Genomic DNA, 24231 nt, shown 5'->3' with positions numbered 1-24231 from the left:
CACACACACACACACACACACACACACACACACACACAAGCTCCTTCCACCCACTAAAATGTAAGCAGGGGAAAATTCACTGGATCTCAAGATCTGCAGCTAGATATATGCTACAAAGCACTATGACAGTCCACAGAAAAACAGAATTGAAATAAAATACCTTTCATTACTTTATCCCCTTACTAAACTCTGAGCAAGCAACCACACAGAGGGACAGTACACGCATAGGCATACTCACCAAGAATGAAAGAGAGTCTCACAAGACTGCTGTCTGATTTTGTCGACATCAGCTTTCACTGTTTTAATAGTTTTCAGCATCTCTGTTAATCTTGCAGTTGACTGTTGCCAAAGCTCATCCTGCTTCCGTATCCAGCAACCAGAGGGCAGCTGATTTCGAGGTACTGGGGATGGGCAACTCAGTTCTGATGGGATGAGGTTCTGTACTGCTCCAGAAGGCCATACGTTGGTGAGCTCTGGTCCTTCCGAGGAGGGGGCAGAAGTCTGACCCTGTAATAGGGTGCCACTTTGGACTGGAGTTGGCCCTGCACTGGGGCAGCACTGGAGGAGCCAGGAGAGCTGCTCAAGCAGGATCTGGCTCTGCATGGCCAGATGCTGCAGCCTTTCCGTCCACTGCTGCACACCATCCTGAGGGGGAAAGGCCACGGGGTAGACCAGTGGCCCAGTCAGCCTGCCATGAATCTCCTGCACACAGCCAAGGAGGTTCCTGTGTAGAGAAACCCATGGAGAAATCGTGTGGCACCTTAAAATGCATCACCATGTTGTTTTTCATAATAACTTCATTTGTTTCTGAACAAAGTATGGATTTTTTCACATAATCAAGGAGAGAACCCCCACAGATTGACACTGTTAGAATGCCCTTTAAAACACTTAAATGTATCCTTCTGAAGACTGAAAGAGTGTCTTCACTCTTACACAAGTGTCAAAACTCACTGCTTATCACCTACACCCTTACAGCTTTTTCCCACCCAACACAATCACATCACTGTAGTGATTTCAACCACTACTTAAAAAAAAAATGCTGGGGCACCTGGGTGGCTCAGTCAGTTAAGCGTCTGACTGCAGCTCAGGTCATGATCTCATGGTTCATGAGTTCAAGCCCCACATCAGGCTCTGTGCTGACAGCTTGGAGCCTAGAGCATACCTTGGATTCTGTGTCTCCCTCTCTCTCTGCCCCTCCCCTGCTTGTGCTCTCTCTCTCAAAAATAAACAAACATTTAAAAAAAAATCTAGTAAATGTGGTATACTTTGTTAGATAAATTGTTATGCACACAGCAGAAAACAGTTGCAGCCAAAGTGATTACAATCTGGAAATACTACCTCTCAGCCAAGAATCCATTCAAAAAATGATGACAGGCTTCCTAACTGTTCTCATCTTTCAAATATCTATTTCCACTGAGGAGCATCCATGCATGGCTCAGCAAATTGCAACTCTGTAGTCCAAAACACCTAATGAACTAAAGCAGTCTCAAATCTGATCTGTGCCCAGAGACAGATGCTACAATACCATATACACAATCCTGTCATGCAGCCTGATGGACTGTCAACCACAAACCCCCTCTATCCAGACCAAGGTGTACCTCAGCCATAGCAATTTGTTCTAATTCAGCCCGGGACTCATCTCCCAGGGCTGTTCTCCCAAGAGGTGCTGCCAAAACCAAAGGGCAGAAGCACATCACTAAAAGCAAGGGTAAGAGCCAAGAGAAACCCCATCTGCTTCTCTGGGTCTCAAATTTCATTTCCAAATTGAGAGCAGACTCACACAATTGTTCCTAATTCATGCCACAAATCCAACTAACTAGTTAGTGGCTACCTGAGGAGGATCCACTGCTCAGTCAGCATGGTCAGGGAGCGCCGCTGCTGGATAAGCATCTTCATCAAATGTGCCGAGAACCCTTTGCATCGCTCAACGTTGCTCATGCCCAACTCCTGCAAGGGGGAAAGGAAGCATGCCAAAGGTGCTGCTGGCAAACATCACCACACACCCAGGTGTCACCAGAAAGCGGTTTCATCCAAAACTCTCTGGACAAAGTGCCCTCTGCTTACATAAACTTTGGATATGCTGCAGTGTAGAGGCAACACATTCATCTTCTTGAACAGTGCTCCTCAAATTGGGCTTCTACAAATCACTAAGGTTCCATGAATAGGAACTAGGTTTAACACCTGGGCCCCTGAGTGGCTCAGTTGGTTAAGTATCTGACTCTAGATTTTGGCTCATGTCATGATCTCACAGTTCGTGAGTTTGAGCCCCACACTGGGGATGGCCCTACTTGGAATATTCCCTCTCTCTAAGTCTCTCTCTTCCCCCTTCTCTTTGCTGCTCCCTAGCTTGGTCTAAGTAAATAAACTCAAAAAAAAAAAAAAGGAACTAGTTTAACATCAAAATTAGTGGTCTTTTCTCAATTCACAAAGGGAAAAAGATCTGAAGATGGCATTCTCAACCTGAAGCTTTGCTTACACAACTGTGTCTTTTTTAATGTCTCATTTATTTTTGAGAGAGAGAGAGACAGACAGAGACAGAGAGAGAGAGAGTGTGTGTGTGTGTGTGTGTGTGCGTGCGTGCACGCATGTGGGGAAGGGGCAGAGAGAGAGGAAGACAGAAGAGCTGAAGCAGGCTCTGTGTTGACAGCAGTGCAGTGCTGACAGCAGTGCATGAAGGGCTCAAACTCACAAACCCTAAAATCATGACTCCAGCTGAAGTCAGATGCTCAACCAACTGACTATACAGGCACCTCTTACATAACTTTTCTTATGCATTTGGTCTTGTTGGCAAATAGAAGTAACAGAATTTATGGTAAAATGCTCTCCGATTAAGCACAAAATTACATTAGTTTATACTGTAAGTTTAATGATGTTATGCAAAAAGCTCACTTTCTGTAATGGGCTTTGATCACTTGACCTGAGAATGCTGCCCTGGAGGAACAAAACAGGAGCGCTCCCTGGGCCCCAGCAATTCTGAGGTTCTATCACCTACCTTGGCAGGAGCTGCTAAGGCGGCACTAAGCCTGGTGTGCCGTGCAAGAGCACGAAAGAAATACTTCTGGCATCCATCCCATGAAGATGAGATTTCTGTCAGCAGCCTAGAAATCAACATAATATACTTAATTAAAACCACTGTTTCCCATCCCAGATCCTAAAGATCCAGAGATCGGTACTATTTAGTCACAACCAAAAGCTAAGAATGTGAATAGATTTACTTCTGTGAGGTGTCATTCAGTCCGGCACTCATCAGTCCTTTATGCAAAGAATGTATTACATACTTAACACTGGAGGTATAGTGGGGAAATCAATTATAATGACAGTATAGTTTCCATAATGAAAACTTTATAACTATCTTAGGAGTGGAAGCTAAGGTCCTAAATTCTGAGGCCTACGAGGGCCACGCAGTTAACGTAAACAAGCAGTTAACATAAATGACTAAGGACAGCCAAGCACAAAATGATACATGGCAATGACAGCCAACCTCAATGTGGGAAAAGCAACCACAGAGGTCTGGAGAGCATGTGTCCTGTCCAAAGGAGGGAGCTACAGTTTAACTTTTGACTGAATAGGAAACAAAATCCACTTGGCCCAATCTTCCTGAAAAACTGAAATCCAGAATATTTAGGTAAAATTTCTATTTTGGGGGCACCTGGCTGGCACAGTCAGAAGAGCATGCGACTCTTGATCTCAAGGTTGTGAGTTTGAGTCACAGGATGGGTGTAGAGATTACTTAAATAAATAAAACTTAAAAATAAAATTTCTACTTTCTACAATGTTGCACTGAATCAAACTTTAAAGTACTCAAAGGGCCACTGAGCAAACAAAACACAAATGTATGTGTTCCCAGCTCATGCCAATCATCATTTACCAACACCTCTTCCATAGTTATGAACACAGAGGTAACTGTCTCAAATTTTATAGCTTCTCAAATTCAAGAATATATTAGAAATTATAAAGAATTTACATATATGAAATAGCTAAAAATGTGGCTATTCTCTCACAGATTTTCGCCTGTGAATTCAAATCAAGTGAGGAAAACTTCAGGAAAATCAAAGGACCAAAAAAATAATGGGAGAGGCGAATAAAAAGAGAAAGAGAAAGGAAAAGGAAAAAAAAAAAAGGCTCTTACTGAATGCTCGTCATGTGCTAGATTCCAAGCCAGACACTTGCTAAAATATTATTTTTACAACAATGCTAGGAGAGAAGTATTCTATCCCCATTTTGGCAAATGAAGACGTGGAAGCTCAAATAATTTGGTCTATTTATAATTTAAAAAACAAACCTAGAATCAGCCTGAGTGCTGCTGACTATGGACAATGCACTCCGGAGATCTAATGGATGAAGATGAAGCATCTCTTGAGGGTTTTTTGAACGGGCCCAGGCAAGACCTCTGCGATATGACAAACCTAGGAAATAAACAGCAGGTGTTTTAAGTAAAGAAACTCAGATGAGAATGACTGTGCTGTGCCCACCCCCCATCCCACTGCCACTGCAACTCTAAAGTCCCTGGAACAGCACCAGCCAGGAGCTTGTTAGAACGCAGGCTGACAGGCCCTGCCCCTACGGCAATAGAACCACTGCATTTGTGTGTGCATTAAAGTTTGAAAATGTTGCTCTCTAAGCTACATCGGGAGGGTGGGTACCATACAACATATGGTGATGAAAATAAAGCACAAGTTTCTGAGAACCCACATTACAAAACTGTGAAAATATATGGAAACCACAAATGGTCGGTTCATCACAGGGATATCATATGTGTGACTGAACTCTCAGAATGGCATTTCAAAACCTTGCCTACCACCTCCCTCTTCCACCACAATCACCTCTAGAAATTTCCCCAACATCACCCACATTGTTTTCCTCCCTAAGAGCTGGTGGTCATCCTTCATCAGGTTTCAAATGAGAACCTCACCAGTTTTTGCAAGGTGTTGAAAGAGGTCTGCTAAAGCTCGCTGCTTCCGCAGGAGAATATGCTTGGCTTCTGACCGCTGCTTCTCCTTCTCTGCGGAGGGCTCCACCTTTAAGCTCTGCAGCTCACTCACAGAGGAAATCACTTCACCTAAGGAAATAACAAGGAGGAAATACCAAAATCCCATGGGCTTATTCACGTGTTAAACTACTCGAGACCCAGGGCACTATGGGACACGCGGACCAGGTGACACTCATCTTTACAGCTCTAAGAACTAGCATAGTCCCTAGCATTTGGTAACTTCTAAACTAAAACTGCACAGAAATAGAAAATAATGCATGGAATTCTCTCCTGATGACAAAGCAACCAAATAAAAGTAGTTTTTCTTTTTTTAATTTAAGGGTTTAAAAACAGGCCAAAAAAAAAAAAAGCACTTGTTGAACACTATATGCAGCAATTTATACTAAGAATTTAAATCATCTGAAGTAAATTTCCCATAAATATGATACATCCTAAGGTCCTATCCTGTACCTGATTCTTGGTCGATGTTCCTTACTCATCAACTTTAAGGATGATNCCATAAATATGATACATCCTAAGGTCCTATCCTGTACCTGATTCTTGGTCGATGTTCCTTTACTCAGTACAACTCCAGAAGCACTGATTTACAGCTTCCTGGAGAGGCTCAGAAAGGTCTAGTCACTAAAGTTCATTCAGCTAAAGAGTGAACTAGAATACGGGACACAAGCCCTGGCCAAACTGACTCTGAAATCCAAATTTTCTCCAGCACCACACTGCCTTGCTGAATGAATACCCATCGGTGGCTGTAACATGAGGCTGCTGCCTGCCACAGGCAGTGTTATGGACTGTGTCCCCCAAAATTCATGTTACAGTCCTAACCTCCAGTGCCTCAGACCGTGCGTGCATTTGGATACAAGGCCTTTAAAAGAGGTAATTAAAGTAAGGGGAGGCAATATGGGTGGACCCTAATCCAACCTGACTTGAGGTTTTTAACAGAGGAGTAGGACATGGGAGAACGTGTGAAAACACAGAAGAGAAACAGACCAGCCAAGGGGAGGAGATCTCAGAAGAAATCAAACCTGCTAATACTTTGATTTTGTATGTTTAATCTCCAGAACTGTTAAGAAAATTAACACTTGTTTAAACCACCCAAAATGTAATACTTTAAGGCAGTGCTAACAAACTAACAGACATTCTAGTCTTCCAAAAAGAGAGCAAGTATACTACATACCATTATACAGATATTGTAGGAAAGTTAGAGAATTCTTTCCATCACAGAGTGGGTGCCCTTTCCAGAAGATGCACATGGGAACTATATCCCATTCATTTTGATCATCAGACTCAGAATGGCAAATCATCTTGAGGAATGGATATATATATAACAGGCTATTATTCTAACAACTTGTTTTTTAATGTTTTGTTTGTTTGTTTTGAGAGAGAAAGAGAGAGCATGTGTGCACAAATGCACATGCATAGAAGGAGGGGAGGGGCAGAGAGAGAGAGTGAGTCACAAGCAGGCTCTGCGCTATCAGCTCAGAACCCAACTCGGGGCTCGATTCCACAAACTGTGAAATTGGGACCTGAGCTGAAATCAAGAGTCAGATGCTTAATCGACTGAACAACCCAGGCGCTCACTAACAAGTTTTGAAAATCAAGAGCTCCCTGAGATCAGACTGTAGCCTCACTGAAGAAGGAGCAGTCTCACTCTGACACCATACTCACTGGGGGTGGTTAGGGGTGCAGACAGTGCTGAAAGGATGACACAACCTCAATCTATTAAGTTCTGGAATCCCTTCCCCAGCCAGGGCTGTTATACTACAAAGCAAATCTTGGCTCTCAACTTCCCTGTGCAAGGATGACCAGGAGATGAGACTACTACAGCTCTCCACAGTGAAGACAGTGGGTGAATCATCTTCTCCTTTAACTCAAGGGAGACAATATTTGGAGAGGTAGGGGCAGCTTACAGATTCTGGGAAACATGTCTCTGTACCCCTTTATTCATGCCCCCAATTGATGAGAGCTGATACAGACAAGGCTAGTGTAGAAAATAGTGTAACATAGCATTAGTTATGGACAAGATGAAAATTATAACGGCTTGTGTGGTCTCTGCTGGCTCCTGCAACTAGGCTCTGTTTTTAGTCCACATGTTTATTCAATTAACTGCTCAACCCTACTGAAGAGGTCACAAAAGGACATAGGTAACAAATTCCACCTTCTTGGGGGCAATGGGGAAAACAGGAAGAGCAAACCCCCCCTTTGCCCCTGGCTGCTGGCACTCACCAGTGAAGTGATCAAGGCCCTCCACTAGGTAAGGCAGACGGCTTTCTTTCATGAGTGTCAGGCACACCTTCCTCATTCGTTTCATAAGCTTTGGCAAGCGACACAGAAGCTCTCCCTCCAAGGGGAAAGGAGCACTCTGACACTGTTCTGGAATCACAGCCTGTGAGACAGAACATAAGTTAGTCTCACTACCAAGAACAGTAAGAGCACTCACCTGCACTGGTGCTAAATTTAAATGTTATACTCCTCCACATACACCCTGCTCAACAAGTGTTAAATCCTCTCCTCCTCATCTCTGAAGTCTCACAAGAACAAAACCAGCATCACCAAATTAAGATAGGCATGTGTCCTGGTTATTTAGAGAAACCCACTGCTGCTCCACGTGAGATCACTATAGAAGGACCCCTGCCCCACCTATGGCAATGCTCCTGTGCTAGCCACCAGGCTACAGACCTGACCTCAGAAGGTACTAAGCCTGACCTCGGAATGTACTAGAACTGCCGCCTTTACGGTGCTGTGCTGCACTGCATTTCTCGGACACGCAAGTCGTAGCTCTACTACCACCTCTTCCCACCCTCCACTTCCTGACAGTTCAATTATCAGGAACCCAGATACTGGATAATGGGAAAAACTTTTGTCCATTCGGGGCCTATTTTCATCTTTTTTTTCCCCTGAAGAATCTCTGAAATTCCTATGCTGTCATCAAGAGCAAATCAAAATTTTTGGTCAGCATGACAGAAATCAGTGAGCTGATGAATATAATCATAAGAAAATAAACTTGGTGCCCACACCATATTTGTGGAACCATAGCATGGCGCTATGCTCAATTTCTATTATACTTTCTGTACTTCAGAAATACTAAAAATAGCTTGAGGACTTCCACGGCTTACTCTATGGATCCAAGATGGGAAGTACAATAAGAAGGCAAAGGCTGTGACCATCCTGAGGTGGATACAATGAGGACCTATAATCGACCTGCTCACCCAAAGTCTCCGTAACTGTTACATTATCTGGAATTTTGCAAGCCAGCTCTTAACTACTGGTACTTGAAATTGGTCACAATGAGAGAATTTATACTATGGTCATCAGCAACCACTAAAATCAACGTTCACTGCAAACATTCACTCCCTGTACAGCAGCTTCACCATGTTGTAGCCTAAAGGGAGCTTCAATGGCATATTCCTCAACTGATGCTTTAAGTCTTCCATCACAGGTAGATGAAGTCTTCACAGGAAGGCACCAAAAAAGTGCTTATTTCCCATAGGCAAAGATTAAATTTTCAGCATCAGGACTGATGCCTTTTGCCTTATTATGCAGCAGTGTCAGGCAGACATACAAGTGCTATATTTGTCCAAAGAGCAAGATTTCAAAGGCATTACCTTGCCTGGTTCTAGGGACAGCCTTCCACACAAAGCAGAGACCTCACCAGACTGGGCCAGGAGTAAGCAAACACCACCTCATGAGGTATACCTGTGCAGCTGCTGGCCGGGCCAACAGGGTCTCCCTCAGTGCCATGTTCAGACTCTGAATGGGGGATGCCTCACTGGTGGCTGCTGGCTGCGACAAAAAGTCAGGCTGTTCCTCCTTGTCACTCTCCATCAAGGATGACCGGCAGGGTTCACTCAGGACAGCTTCAAATTTCTTCATGAACTTAAAGAGGGTCCTGGCCCCACATAATGACAGATGAAGAGGAAAAGATGGATGGAAAGTGAGGAAATGTAAAACGGCATAATGCGTATACACATAAAACCTAATAACCTATATCTTCTGTACACATGATCCCCTTAGATAACTCATAATCATCCTGTTTATTTTTTAAGAGAAAGTAAGGCAGATATTGTCATCTCCTTTTTCTAGAAGTAAAAACAAGCCAGGAATGGTGGGATCACTTCACTCAAGGTTAACAGCTAGTATGTGGCAGAAGACTCAATGCTTCTATACTGCTTAGCCTTTTTTGTCTCAAGGCACACCAATTCCTTTTGTAGGCAGACTCTGCTTCAAGTGGTAGGGGGTGCTGTCGAAAAGCCACATCAAAACAATCTAGTGCTTCATCATGAGTTCAAAGCAGAACTAAGGCCACTTGAACAATTTAGTCTTACTATCTAATGTACAAAAATTGTGAGCTTTGGTCATTACCAATTTTTAAAAGATAAATTACCTGTGTGTCTTTTCCACAGATTGTTTAATAGACCAGAAGCTGACATCATTCCACTTGGATATCTTTACAAATTCCTGTAAGATAAATGAAGATCAAGGAATGGTTTTATAAAGCTATTAGCATTCTGTTTCTTTCTAAATCCTCTGTTTACCCAAGACCAGAGCCCACTCCATCCCAAATACAGGCCTGTGTGCCAGTAAACAAGTAAAACAAGTCTTAAAAGGGAATCCACGTGTTTGTCACAAAGCAATGAAAAGAGAGTGCTCCTATGATCAACAGGTTGCCTGCTATGTATTCTGCTTGTACCAGGGCTGGCTCAAAACCAATCAATTATCAAAAGACAGGGCCCTCCTTCCCCCAGGGCACCTCGGTGGCACACAGCACTAGATGGCACTCCTTTGAGGTAGAAAATCAGCCAGGGCAAGAGCAGGGAAGTGAGCACGAGCCGACGTTTTTGGCAGTCTTCTTGAGGCGCCTCTGACAGGGGTCACTCCACTAACCCCTCACACACGTGGCATTGGCAATGGAGCCAATGTCACAAAATAAACCTTGCCATCCTCCTTGGCAGTTGCAATGCTCTCCTCCATTCCCCACAGCCCCCGCTTCATAGTTAGATGATAAAAGAACTAAAAAGAAGAATTTGCTGATTTTGTTCTCCCAAGAGTGATCATGACAGCTGTTCATCTTACTTTAAGTTCTTTTTCTAGAGGGGAGCGAAGTTCCACAATTTTGGCTTGGACCCGGTCAAAGAATTGCTTGTAATAATGGTACAAATTCCACAGAACACTGCAAAGTGAATCTGGAAGAAATGAAAAGGAAACAAAAATAACACACTTGCTGCATGTGCTACTGTCTCCATCTGTAGGCTGCACAGTTTGGTGATATTCCTTCCTCATTACTCTTCAGGCCATGAGATAACACAACATTTCCTAGGCACATTATTTAACAGCTCCTCAGGGAACCTGAGTCTAGCAATTCCCAGAGACACAGGCAGGCTGTCAACTCTACCCCATTTTTCATTACAGCTTGTACTGAATTTTGTTGCTCTTAAAGATGGTGTACTCAGATGATCCACTAAACACCATTTCAAACCCTTTCTCAGAATCTTACTATAAAGTCAGCAGAAACTGAACCTGTTTTAAAAGATGGCATATTTGGAGGCTCATTCACATACAATCTATAGTCCTACTTTTGTTTCATCCAAATAGCTGTGGTCAGGGACAGTGATTGACAGTGTTACCTGTGCAGTTATCTGATATGTAGTAGAGCGCTCACTAGATCAAAGAATCTAATTGTGGCCTGGATCAAGCAGAAGATTAGCAGGATACCTACACTGTCAAGACTGAAAGATGTGCAGCCTCAACACGCCGGTTCGTAAGATCTGCATTTGGTAACTTACCTCTGGCAGAGTTCATTCATCAGGGCTTCATTTATAACCAGTTTGTACTTTAATGTTGTTCTCTGTATCTAATGTGAATCACTTCAAAGTAAAAGAGGACTGAAAAGTGTCTCATTTAAAACCTGATATGCAACAGGATGCCTATTTATTGAAGAATTCAAAGCCCAACCCATTTAAACAATGCAGTGTAAGAGTAAAAAGAAAACACACACACACACACACACACCCTTCCTTACCCTTTCCTTCAACTTGAGGCATCAACAAGACATGACAGTGGAAAACCAGTAACATCTGAAGTCGTACATGGAATTCTCCCAGTGAGGATCCCTCAATAAATGCTTGTAATGTGCTGACCAGCAACATCAGGGTCATTTGTTTGTCATCTTTAAAGATTCAAAGAAGAAAACATGCACACCTCCATATAATTTCATATCTGTAACATGCATGCAATGTACTATGGGCTACACTGGGGGATGGCAGGCAGTTGCACTCGGGCTGCGTGTTAAATACACTCATAGCAAATTATGAAACAATTATAAGGTGCTCATTTTAGGTATGAATGAAACGCTTTTAACTCATGCAGGCCAACTAGTACCCAAGGAAAGAAATCTTTATTTTTGTCTATCTCCTGGATATAGAGAATAAGGAAACTTTATCTTCTGACCAGCTCTCTAGACTTTGAACAAGTCATGTAAACCTCTCAGGAATACCAAGAAATCAAACGATGCACCCCATGTAAAAGAAGTGGTACGAGGAGACATGGGAACAGATAAACCCCACATCTGCAGCATTCTACAAATTAGCCTGCAACTTCTAAATATGCAGGGAATTTATGAACAGGTGTTACCTTCCTGCTCCTCTGTTTGTTCCTGCATGTGCTTCTCAAGCATCTGGTAGATGGAGAACCAGTGCTTGGTGGATTTCTCAGTATGGCGCTTCATGGTATTGTCCAAACTCATAGACCAGCAACTGAAACATGACAGAAGAAGCCAAAGAAAGATCTGAAACCACAGAAGCAAAAGCTAAACATTCACTATTCTCTCCTCCCGAGTGGAGATGGAGGAGCTACCTAGTTCGCCGCCTCAGGAATGTATGCCATTGTCTGGTCTCTACTGAGGTTATTTTATTTTATTAAAAAAAATTTTTTTTAATGTTTATTTTTGAGAGAAAGAGAGACAGAGCATGAGTGGGAGAAAGGAGAGGGAGGGAGAGAATCCAAAGCAGGCTCCAAACTCTAAGCTGTCTGTCCAGAACCTGATGTGGGGCTCAAACCCACGAGCTGTGAGATCATGACCTGAGTTGAAGTTGGACAGTTAACTAAGCCATCTAAATGTCCCTATAATGAGGTCATTTTAAACACTCTAATTATTTTTTTAAGTAGGCTCCATGCCCAATGTGGGGCTTGAACTCACAACCCTGAGATCAAGAGTCAGATGCTCTACTGACTGAGCCAGCCAGGCACCCCTAATGCCCTATTTTTTAACTATGATTAATAACTGAAAAGTACATTCTCTACCTTAAACAATCAAAAGACGAATATCCCTACAGCACAAGTTCAGGAGGGGAAGGGAAGTGACAGATTATCACTTACTTCAGCTCCAGTTTACGCCAACGAATGATCATCTGACTGACTAAATCGAGATGTGTCCGCAGAGACAGAGCTCGACTTGCATTCTCCTCCCAATCCTAAGAAACAAAGATAAAATTTACTGCTGGGCGCCTAAATAACTTTCATGCTGATATATCAATAGCGATGAGCTTACATCCAGTGTCTCTACCTACAAGTTGTTTCCAATCACCTGACAGAATCCAGAAGAGCTGAGTTTAGAGGTAGGCAAAAAGTAAAGGATTCAGGAACCCCAGTGTGAATTCCTATTGCTACACACTCAACCCCCTCCGAAGTGCAGAGCCCTAACGTGATCATCAGGAAAGCACCGGATAGTTCAGAGGCTGTGAGAGGACTGAGAGGATGGCATGTGCAGGCACACAGCTGGTCTGGAGGCCTACCTGTGAGCCCTGGAAGAGGAGCCCTCAGTACCAGTGGGTGCTGCATCCCACAGTTGAAAACAGATGAGGCAGGTCCCTCACATGCCCCACAAGGCAATGGCTTCACTTGTAATGATCTGACTCCATGCCAGAAAAACAAAGAGGCTTATCCTTCTCCAACCCAAACTGTCCTTCTTTCTGTCCTTCTAGCAAAAATGTTGCCATAAAATCATCTTTTTTCAATTGACTACAAACTAAAATGAGGAAGAGAGAATTATCTTACCTGTGCCTTTGCTAGAAGGATCTCTAAGCCATTTAGGAACTTTGAGATAGGACTGGAAAGTGGGAAACTACGAATTCTGTCTATTACAACCAGCAGCTGCAGGAAAAAAAAAAGAAAAAGAAAAAAAGATGTAGGCATCTCTGTGGGAGTATCAGTCACTCAAAGTCATAGGGCACTGAAAAGAGGCCTGACGAAAGCTTTTTGAAAAGTCCCCGTTTCACAAGCACCTGTGAAAGCCACAGAAAGTTCTGAGGCTGTGGATCAAAGATGAACACTTTATCTGCTGTATTACTCTGGAAAGAAGATGGAGTTTGAGACGAGAATTTTTTTTTTTTTTTTTAATTTTTTTTTTTTTTTTTTTTTAGTGATCTCTACAGCCAACGTAGGGCTTGAACTCATGATCCTGAGATCAAGAGTCAAATACTCTTCCATATGAGCCAGCCAGATGCCCCCAAAACAATAACTCTTAACCACTCTCCGCTGTAAGAGTTATTACAAAATTGGTTGAGGTCTGAGTTAAAACTGCCAATCTGGAAAAAGCAGGCTTCGCTAATGTGCAGATGTATCTGAATAAAGAGAGTAATACAGCAGCATTTTAACATGTTGATAGCAAACTCTGACCAACAAATAAAATTAGTAGAATCCCAAACATCATTTATGTAACAGCAATACAAACTGGTATGTCCATCCTGCAGTGAGTGGTGTCTCACTGAAGTGGGGTTCTGTAAACCTTTGTTTATATACTGAAATGTACACATGACTGCCCCTGGAGATGGCAGAGACCACAGCCTCAGTGTTCCCTCCTCACCCGCTGCCCTACCTGCTCAAGGGCTGGGTGTTCCGGCCAATCCTGCAGCAGCTGACTGACAGCCTCTGAGAAACCTTGAAGCACGGGTTGACAATGCCTTGCTTCTGGGACATTGGGGTGCTGATAGAAGTCATAGGGTCCATCGGGCTTCACTATCAGATCTGAGGCTGCCTCACCAAAGAGAGTGTTGTGGGAGAGGGTACAGGCCAAAAGCTGACTGCCCAAGAGTTGGTCATTCAGCTCAGCTCCTGTGAGGTTAACATAAGTACAATCAGTGAACTCAGTAGGTTGGGCCATCAAGTTACAAAGATGTCAAACACATGCTCAGAAACAATGAACTACTAGAACTAATGAAGCAGATTATGTCACAGTGCCAATCATGCCTAAAGCAACATAGGTCTAGAAGACTAGGACCCTAATATCATAGTAATATCACCAAAATCTGCCCCAAGTTTCTCAGACATACAGAGGAACTCAGACATTGCCTGGCTGTTATCAAAAAAGTACACAGTTTGGTTTGATGGATTCAAATTCCTGGTTTTTATGGCTGTCTTGGTAGACAAAAATGAAATTTAAAGCCTCCTTCCTAATATCAAGGAAAAACCCACGAGGTCATACAGGAAATGGAACCAAACAATATTCTGTGAGATTAATTTCTGAGTTCCCCGGTTCCTCCCAGGAATAAATCATGGGAAAAGCACTAAAGCTATTAGAGGCAAATTAGAAATAATACTAAGGAACGACATCATTTAAACTAAGTCCATATCCTTATTTTTTAAAAATCCCGTCACCCCAAAGTATTCAGATGATAAACTGTCATACCCATTAGAGGGTAGAAGTGTGTCACAAGAGATGCCCCAGTTTGATAGCAGGACAGAAACAGGCTAAGGTAATGCTTTGTCTCATGTGATGGCAAAGTCTGTTGGTACCAGAGGGACCGAGCAAAGTTGAGGCACAGCTGCTGATGAATGAGCATCACAGCTTGCATTGAACTCTGGGAGAGGAGGCCAGGATCTGTAGCTGCTCCCTCTTCTTGCCCATCTGAAGTACCTTTCTTCTCCTCCAGTGTTGGTTCTACCAAAATATCCGCAAAATCCTGCCAATAACATTAGAGCAATTGAACTTCTACAAATCAAAATCCAGTTCCAATCAAAAAGGAAACAGGAAAGATGTTGTGTGAACAATCAAGAAAATGAAGTAGTGACTTACATACAGATATAACAAAAAATTGATTACAAAACCAATCAAAGGTAACACGGATGGTATCAAGGGAATTCATTCCCAAACAAACCCTGTTACCACCACCTGACCTTTTCATGCAGTGGGAACTGTTTTCTGAACTCCCGTTCTTCCTCCTCCTCCTCGGTCAGGACAGTCCTGGAGTTCCTATTCCTGTATCTGTACAGGCTGCTTTCCTGCTCAGCTTTCTCTTGGGCTATGCGCTCCTGTTCATCCCACTCGTTGATAATTTCCTGAAAGGCCACAATATTAGAAAGTAATTTATTTGCTTTTGTTGAGGCACTTAAATAAACAAAGCAAAACTTGCTATCTTTTTTTTCCTTTTTTTGTTTTGAGAGAGAGAGAGAGAGAGAGAGAGAGAGAGGAAGAAGGAGAGGGAGTATTCCAATAAAGCTCCACACACAGCTTGGAGCCCAATGCATGACCCTGGGATCGTGACGTGACTTGAGCCAAAATGAAGAATCAGACATTCAACCAACTAAGTCACACAGGTGCCCCAAGACTTGCTATCTCTTAATTTCTCATGAAAATAAAAGTACCATGGTTCAAAAAGAAGTAAATGCCAACACCCAAGAAACTAAATTTCAGGTATAGAGAGCAATGAATTTTGTATCTGCAGCAACCCATTTTCCAAAGCATACCCCACCCCCACCCCCACTTTGCTGTAGTGCTACAATTTCACAGGTGTAAAATCTTGCTACAGGAGCGCTAATGCCATCAGAAGCTCCTGTCAGGAGTTAGTGATGTTTGTACGAAGGACAGGCTCTGCAGAGGCAATGTAGGAGTTCAGACTATATCTGGCTAACAACTCAAGCAACTGGTCCAAGGGTTCAGAAAAGGGAAACCTGGGCTGGGGGCAGGGTGGTTGAGGGGGACCAATCAGGAAAACTGGGCTACCCCTTATCAGACACTTCTTAAATCCCCTAATACCTCTAAGATTTTAGATCCTGAAGTTTGCAAAAACTCTAAGTTAAAGAAACAATGCAGTATTGATAAGAACTGAGGAAATGAGCATCCACCAATCAGGAAGATAGCTTGTATTAAAAACCTAGGCAATTCTGGGGCGCCTGGGTGGCTTAGTCGGTTAAGCATCCGACTTTCGCTTAGGTCATGATCTCGCGGTTCGTGGGTTCGAGCCCCGCGTCGGGCTCTGTGCTGACTGCCAGCTCAGAGCCTGGAACCTATTTCAGAGTCTTTATCTCCCTCTCTCTCTGACCCTCCCCTGCTCACACTGTCTCTCTCTCTCTCTCCTAGAAATAAATAAAACATTAAAAAAAAAAAACCAAAAAAAAAACCTACGCAATTCTGCTTTCCAGAATTTCTACCCAAAGACCTTGGTATAAGACTATATATGGTAGTGGTGGTGTTTTCCAAGATAGTAAAAAGACTACATACAAAATAAATGTTCAATAAGAAATTATTTAAATATTTTAGAGCATATCCATACAATAGAAAACTAGGCAGCCATTCAGTACAATGCAGCTGAAGAATATCAGGATTATGGAACAAAATAATCACTAAATGCTGTTAAGTTTTTTTAAAGCAAAGTATAAAACACAATGAACTTCAGTAGTGGCTTGCAGAACTCTAGTGATTTAAGGAGCAGTCTCAGAGATCAGAGAGGGAATAGAATTGTTCTCAACTAAAGCAGCTCTTTTATCTATTACATACTGGGAAACTATTCTAAGATTTTTATTTTTAAAAGAGTTCTACTGGGGCACCTGGGTGCCATCAGGCTCTTGATTTCGGTCCAGGTTGGTCAAGTGTCTGACTCTTGATTTCAGCTCAGGTCATGATCTCACAGTTCATGAGATCAAGCCCCAAGTTGGGCACGGCACTGGCAGCATGGAGCCTGCTTGAGATTCTCTGCTCCCCACTGGCCCCACTCATGCACAAGCACATACTCTTTCTCTCAAAATAAACTTTAAAAAAAACAAGCCTAGAATGGGATGCACCAGCTATGTTAACAGTTTATACACCTTTAAGTGGTAAAATTTAATAGTTTTTATTTATATTTATTCTTTTAATTATATAAATTGAAAACAAATTGCTTTCATTGGTAAAAAGTGATTTTCTTAATAAAAGTTGAAACTATTACACGACAAAAATCACCATAAAGTCAAAAGACAACAAACTAGGAGAAAATATTTCCAGTGTGCATCACAGATAAAGAGCTAATATCACTAATTTTTTTCTAATGTCTTAAAAATTTAGAAACAAAGGCCCTCCAAACTAACAGTTGAACAGGAGAAAGAAAGAAGCCAACGCTAGATCCCACTGCCCAAGCACATGGTCTGAATCCACACAGGGTATTGCTAGCGTCCTGCAGACGGCCTGCTTGTACATTATACACCCAGCTCCCCTAAGGAGTAGGTCAGGACATCCCCCTGAAAATGGGCTTACCTGGCATATGTGTCTGAAGAGCTGCAGGGCCCTCTGGTCCAGCTCTCCCTTGCATAGCACATGGGAACGCAGGTAAAGGAGGGCGTTCATCAGCAGCTGCTCTCGTGTAGGGCAAGGTCTCTGGCCTTTGCCTTCCAGCTCTCTTCCTCCTGAGCGCTTGAGTATCAACTTCCCAAGGCCTCGAAGGACCTCCTCTGACTTCACTGAGCATAACGCGTCTGCATGAGCATAGTAAGTGGGGAAGGTGGGGCCCACCGACGGAAACGCCAATAGGGATGTGGCCAGGGCACCCAACCTGTCTGCACAGACCACACTGCCATGGAACGAAGCATACACCTCAGATGCCACCAGCCTCATGCCATGCTGCAACTGCAAGATGGATGCCTGCAGTGGGGCCACAGAATCTGGATACAGTGCATACTCCTCAGCCAACCGCTTCCTGAACTGGTGGTGTGACTGTTGCCAGGATGCCTCCTCCTTCAGAAGGTTCTGGGCCACCTGGGCAGACCGAGGCCCATCCATGTGGAGGGCCTGCAGGAGTCGTGTAAGCAGATCCTGAATAGCAGGGGCCTTGGCAATGCTGGTGACATAATGGTGGATTTCCTGCACCAGTGACTCGTAGGCAGGCACCTGGGGTCTGAAGGCCTGCCTCTTCGACAGGCTAGAGATTACATTCTCCAGATAATCTATTCTTTGGTGAAGTAATCTAAATGAAAATTAACACAATATGCAAATTCTGTCAGAAGAAAAACAGCAAATCTACACTGAGCCCTTAGCCAGGAAAACAGAATGAAGACATATCAGCTCCTAAGGAATAACATGAAGAAAATATTGACACTTATAATGTAAATGGAGAATATAGTAAAAGCATTTATCACATGCCACACATGATATCATGCAATATAAATGCATATTTCATCAAAGTCTAATCACAACTCATTGAAGTAGTTGTATTATCCTTTTACAGACTCCTCTTACAGACCTCTCAGGCTTAAAGACATTAAGTGATCTCTTCAAAGTCTAAAGCCAAAGGATAGGGACAGGACTGGAACTCACACCTGCTACACTATACAATATTTACAAAGACAACAAACCCAAACAGTGAATGCACATCATCATACCCAACTTCTGTCATGTTGAGAATAAGTTCTGGGTTCAACCCTCCTGGCCCCATGAGAATCCTGCCTCTCCATTCACAGTATTAATTTTTCCTGACTATAACAATGGCTTTAGGATCTAATTGCCAATATAGTTCAGAGGTATGTATCATCACCTCAAACACTGCAATTACACTGTGAAGGTCAACCTCAAACATTTTATTTGTTTTTAAAGAGTCAATAAACCCTCAACACAATAACCCTGCCGTTACCTGATATGAGGATGAGAGTAACTGAGAATGACTTCATCTTCCAGTTCTCTTCCAGTCTGTAGCTGGGATGAGAGGTTTCGGGTCTTCCACTCACACTGCAGCTGGTGTAACTAACAGAAAGAGAAGAAGCTGGACTGCTGTGCCTCGCTGTGCCCCTGTCCAAGAGGACAATGACTGGGGAAGGGTACAGCAACTGGATGAAAGGGACCTGGGCTTCTGAATAACCAAAGACTGAGGGATTCTGTTCCTTTAACCTGGACCGCGTCACCTCAGAGCTGTTAGCTAAAGGAAACTATCTTGTTTACACCACTGAATTTATGAGACTCTGCTATACTACTTCCATATTTTGAAGAAAAATTTTATAACTATCTTTCATTTATGAATTTGGTTAGAAGTTCAAATATAAAGGGATACCACCTAATCTAAATCTACTTGATCCTTGAATTTTAGATAATTAACACCTGGGACGCCTGGGTGGCCCAGTCAGTTAAGCATCCGACCTCAGCTCAGGTCATGATCTCACAGTTCGTGGGTTCAAGCCCCACATCGGGCTCTGTGTGACAATTAGCTCAGAGTCTGGAGCCTGTTTCAGATTCTGTGTCTTCCTCTGACCCTCCCCTGCTCATGCTGTCTCTCTCTTTCTCTCAGAAACAAATAAAACATTAAAAAATTTTTGATAATGAACATCAAAAGTTCAAACCCTAAGGAATACTATACCATATCTAAAGAAATTATCTAAGTCTAAATATTCAAAACTTAGTTCAGGTAAAGGGAGTCTGAATAGAGGATACCCATCAGAGGCTTAGGAAGCGCCCCTCCAAGTGCCAAAGCTTACTTAGAGGAACTCTCAAAGAGGGAAATGTAGTCTTTAGAACACACTCCTGGGAAGTCACAGGGCAGCTTATGCAAAATCACCCCTTTGATACTCTGAGCATCCAAAAGGGAATAAAAGGAGTAATATGCTAAGCAAGTCCACCCAGTCAGGGATGGATCCCATGCTCCAAAACTCTCATCCCTCCATACCTCTTCCTTAGCATACTTGAGCTTGTATTCCCTCTTCACTGCAGGGTCAAAGCGTGCCTGTGGAAGCCATGTCTGAATCTGGAGCAAGCCAAGGTTCACCCATAGGCTCCCACGGCGTGCTGGCTCGGGCAGGTCCCGCTTACTGTCCCCTTCCCCAAACAAGTGGCGCAGGGAGGTAAGCAACAGGCATAGCAGCTCTTTGGGCAGGGCCTCCTGCCCGGCCATGTCCCCAAGAGTCTGGCCCACATGCTGGAAGGCCTTCCTGTCCCCGAGCAGCAGCTGCTCACAGTTCTGCATGTACTCCTGCCGCCGGGATTCAGGGAGCAGCTCTGCCAAACCTGCCAGATGCCGGCAGAGCACGAGTCTCTGGAGCTGGGAGTCCGTGTGTCTGTGGGAACAAGGAGGCACTTATGTGCTTGCACTACATCAAACGCATTCCTTTCTCACACTATCATTCTAGAAAATGACATGGCAGACTGCACTGCCAATACTTACAGGTGAATTTCTCAAGTAATCTTATATGCTTTTCTAAGCACCACTCTCTTGATCACAAGATTAAAAGTGACAAAGGCACTGGCCAGCTTATAATAGCCTACCATAGGCTGAAAAATCTGATGATCCAGCCAAAAAATACACTTGCCTTCACCCACCAAAACTAGCTACTACAGAAGAAGTTCTGAGGTTCTCTGCTACATGCTCCATAGAAAAGATGGTGCTTTACAGTCTACCCAGGGGGTGAGAATACCTGAACTCTGCGACTGAAGGCACAGCCATGTTGGTCCAAAGCACCAAGCTGATGTCCCGGAGCTGCTGGGCTCTCTCAACCCACTCTCCCAGGGTGACATGTGAGGAGGACAGGATGGGGAGGCCACTCACATCCCAGGGACTTGCTCTGCAGCTGCTGGTCAATACTTCAAAGCAGCACTTGGAGAAGATGGCTCTACTGAGACTGCCAGGGCCCTGATGGATGGAGAGGAGTCATGTATCTTTTAGAAGTAAGTGCATTTCAACAAGTAGCACTGAGCACTTCCAAGGGAAGAAAGAGAGTAAGAAAAGGAGGTTCAGGTTGCTAGCACCAGGTAAACCTCAAACAAAGGACAGAATAGGGTCAGGTGTTAGTAGGCTTTAAAGAAACATAGACTCAATTCTCAAGAAATGAGGAACAATAATGGGTGATTTAGTAATGCAAGAAAATCCCTCCAACCTGGGCATCAGAAAGACCTTTGTTTTTCCAAAAAAAATTTTTTAATGTTTTTTATTTATTTCTGAGAGAGAGAGAGAGAGACAGCATGAGCAGGGGAGGGTCAGAGAGAGAGGCAGACACAGAATACGAAACAGGTTCCAGGCTCTGAGCTAACTGTCAGCACAGAGCCTGATGCGGGGCTTGAACCCATGAGCCGTGAGATCATGACCTGAGCCAAGTTGGACGCTTAACCGACTGAGCCACCCAGACGCCCCTAGAAAGACCATTTCTGCAGTAGAGCTACAGCCATACTGCAGAAAGGAGAGACTTGGAGGCAAGGAAAAGAATTAGAAGACAATTGTAAGAGACAGGGACAAAGTTTGTCAAACCTGTGTTCCTTGAGACTAGTCACCTGGGACACGGTAATTGCTGTCCACAGCAAAGATGAGGTGGTTAAATATAGAAAATGAGAAACACTGTATACTCTACAACCATTGAGAATCCGTAAGATTTATCACTAAAGGCTTGAGAAATGTTTTCCAATAAAGAAATCAAGTTTGAGGGGCACCTGGATGGGCTGAGTTAGAAGAGCATGTGACTCAATCTCAGGGTCATGAGTTCAAGTCCCAAGTTGGGCATAGAGATTTCTAAAAAATAATATTAAAAAAAATAAATTTTGACAGAGCAAGAAAATATAAGTTTGAAACAAATCCAGAAACATCTGTAGGAATAAAGTATGACAAAGGTGGCATTTCAAATGAGAGTGGAAAGGATGAATTAGTCAAAAATGGTGTTGTTATACTGCTTTTGGATATACTATTTGTATAAAAAAAAAAATCACACAGCTACCTCACAAAACAAGGCACCCAGATATAACTGAGCATTTAAATTTAAAACAAATATACAAGAAAATAATGGGCAAATAGTTTTTAATTCTAGGATAATGAAGATGTTTTTAAAAAGCATGACATCAAAGCCAGAAAAAAGAAAGGGACTATAATATTTGAAAACACTGTAAAACTTGAGAGACAAGAAAACACTAGAAATATATTCTATCCATATGGTGGATAAAGGCTTAATATACATATCATATAAAAAGATCTTCAATAAAATGATGATGAGCTCAATTTTTTTTAACAAAATGAGCAATAAAAAATGACTGAAAAATTCAGAGAAGAAATTATATATATGTAATGATGCTTGATCTCAAAAATAATGAGTAAAAATTCAAATGATATTTTTAAAACTGAATAATTGGTAACAATTAAAAATGTTGATAACACGTAGTGTGCCAAAGATATAAGCAACAGCTTCTTATAAACATACTAATAAGTAAAATTGTGCTCTAGTCCTAAGTTCTCCTGTGGTCATCCAGGACAGTGTGACCTCCCCCTTCACCAGTTTCTAGCATGTTTAAAAAAGTAAAAAACACACCCTAATGTTTACGGCAGCATTATCAACAATAGCCTAATAATGAAAAGAACCCAAATGTCCACTGACTGATGAATGGATAAAGAAGATATAGTGTGTGTGTCTGTGTATGTGCGCATGCGCGTACGTGTACATACATATATCCACACACACAATGCAATATTACTCGGCCATAAAAAAGAATGAAATCTTGCCATTTGCAATGACAATGATGGAGCTAGACAATATTATGCTAAGGGAAATAAGTCAGAGAGAAACAAATACCATATGATTTCACTCATACATGAAATTTAAGGAACAAAACAAATGAACATGAGGGGAAGGGGCTGAAAAAGAGAATCAAACCAAGAAACAGATTCTAGAGAACAAACTGAAGGTTGCTGAAAGGGTTGGAGGAGTGGGGAGATGGGTTAAATAGGTAATATATATTAAGTGGGAGGCACTTTTTGTAAGGAACATTGGTGGTATGTAAGTGATGAATCACTAAATTCTACACCTGAAACTAATATTACACTGAATGTTAACTAACTAGAATTCAAATAAAAACCTGGAAAGAAAAAATAGTAATAAAAACAAAAACCACCTTCCCAGACATTCTGAAAATAGCCATGAATCTCTTTAACTGTGCAGACATTCTGATCAAGGATTAAATTCCAGGTCTTGTAACATAGCCATAGAAATACTAGGAAAAAGAGACTTATGCAAGAGTAGTTGATGCAGTTATGCATGTTATAGGAAGGGGAAAATAAATGCAAGAAACCTCAGCATTTATGAGCAAATAAGTGATTAAATAAATTCCAGCCATTAGAACAATGGGATACCTTAAAAAGAATAAGCTGGAATGACATGTTTCCATGACATATTATGTGAACAGAGAAAGTGATCTTATTTTTATGTATACATTTAATGCAAAATACATGTAAACAGGAAGCAAAGAGGAGTTATTTCTACAGAATTCTATGATATATATATATCTTGCATAGATACATCTATGATATGACATATATGGTATATAGATATATCTATATAGAATCATAACTCTATAGATATCTAAATATCTAGATATATAGAGATATCTATATAGAGATATGATTTCACATTATTTCACATAGATATATCTAGAGGGGAGGGAGGGAGATGATCAGGGAGGGAGAGAGAAGAGGAAGAAAAAGTGAGAGCACACATGAGCGCTGACCCTTGAACAATGCAGGGGTTAGGGGTACTAACCCCCTCCCATGCAATAAAAAAGTCCACGTATTTAATGGTTAACTCCCCCAAACTTAACCATGTACAGTACAGTAGAATAAGACACCACAGGTTTTTCATCCTCACCCAAAGTTAGCAAAGTTGGATCTTCGGGTGACGTCCACTACTTGCTCCTCTACCCAAGAGTGCAGAATCTCCTTCCAAGTACAATCCAGAGAAAGGCAAAGAACCAGGGAAGGGAGAGTACCTTTACTCCTCTCTCTAGGTCACTTGCTCCACCTGACCCCCTGTATATGTTTCCAACACAGTTTCTGCTTACAAGAAAAGGTGGTGAGCAGTGAGCCAGCTGCCAGTCTCTCTGCGTGGTATTAACTTTCTGTCTTGGGCTTTCAGCACCACGGACAGCGCCCACCCTGCAGTCCCCTCTACCACCAAGAATTCTGCTTAGTGCTTATCCTGCCCTGGTGTTTTCCTAGACTTCTTATCCCAGGAGAGAGGCAGGTTCTCATTCTGTGGCCTTTGGCCACCTCTGG

The 24231-nt window shown here is 42.6% G+C and overlaps 1 protein-coding gene across 2 annotated transcripts in view; it reads right to left on the bottom strand.

Moving 5' to 3' along the window:
- Nucleotides 1-24231, bottom strand: part of MDN1 (midasin AAA ATPase 1) — a 166802-nt gene that overhangs the window by 28955 nt on the left and 113616 nt on the right. For both annotated transcript variants that reach the window (XM_077750370.1, XM_077750369.1), the window contains exons 60-79: nt 20624-20838; nt 19879-20266; nt 18856-18965; nt 17487-18192; nt 15155-15316; nt 14667-14940; nt 13857-14092; nt 13037-13132; nt 12359-12453; nt 11615-11736; nt 11004-11150; nt 10058-10167; nt 9369-9442; nt 8681-8873; nt 7211-7370; nt 4913-5059; nt 4283-4406; nt 2993-3098; nt 1832-1947; nt 239-724 (exon numbers count right to left, since the gene is read on the bottom strand). In XM_077750370.1, coding sequence (XP_077606496.1) covers nt 239-724; nt 1832-1947; nt 2993-3098; nt 4283-4406; nt 4913-5059; nt 7211-7370; nt 8681-8873; nt 9369-9442; nt 10058-10167; nt 11004-11150; nt 11615-11736; nt 12359-12453; nt 13037-13132; nt 13857-14092; nt 14667-14940; nt 15155-15316; nt 17487-18192; nt 18856-18965; nt 19879-20266; nt 20624-20838 — 4067 coding nt within the window. The remainder of the gene's footprint in view (nt 1-238; nt 725-1831; nt 1948-2992; nt 3099-4282; nt 4407-4912; nt 5060-7210; nt 7371-8680; nt 8874-9368; nt 9443-10057; nt 10168-11003; nt 11151-11614; nt 11737-12358; nt 12454-13036; nt 13133-13856; nt 14093-14666; nt 14941-15154; nt 15317-17486; nt 18193-18855; nt 18966-19878; nt 20267-20623; nt 20839-24231) is intronic.

This window comes from Crocuta crocuta, unplaced genomic scaffold (assembly GCF_008692635.1).
Source record: "Crocuta crocuta isolate KB4526 unplaced genomic scaffold, BGI_CrCroc_1.0 scaffold9, whole genome shotgun sequence".
Taxonomy (NCBI): Eukaryota; Metazoa; Chordata; class Mammalia; order Carnivora; family Hyaenidae; genus Crocuta; species Crocuta crocuta.
The sequence above is the reverse complement of the archived record's forward strand: the minus strand, read 5'-3'. Positions and strand labels throughout refer to the sequence as shown.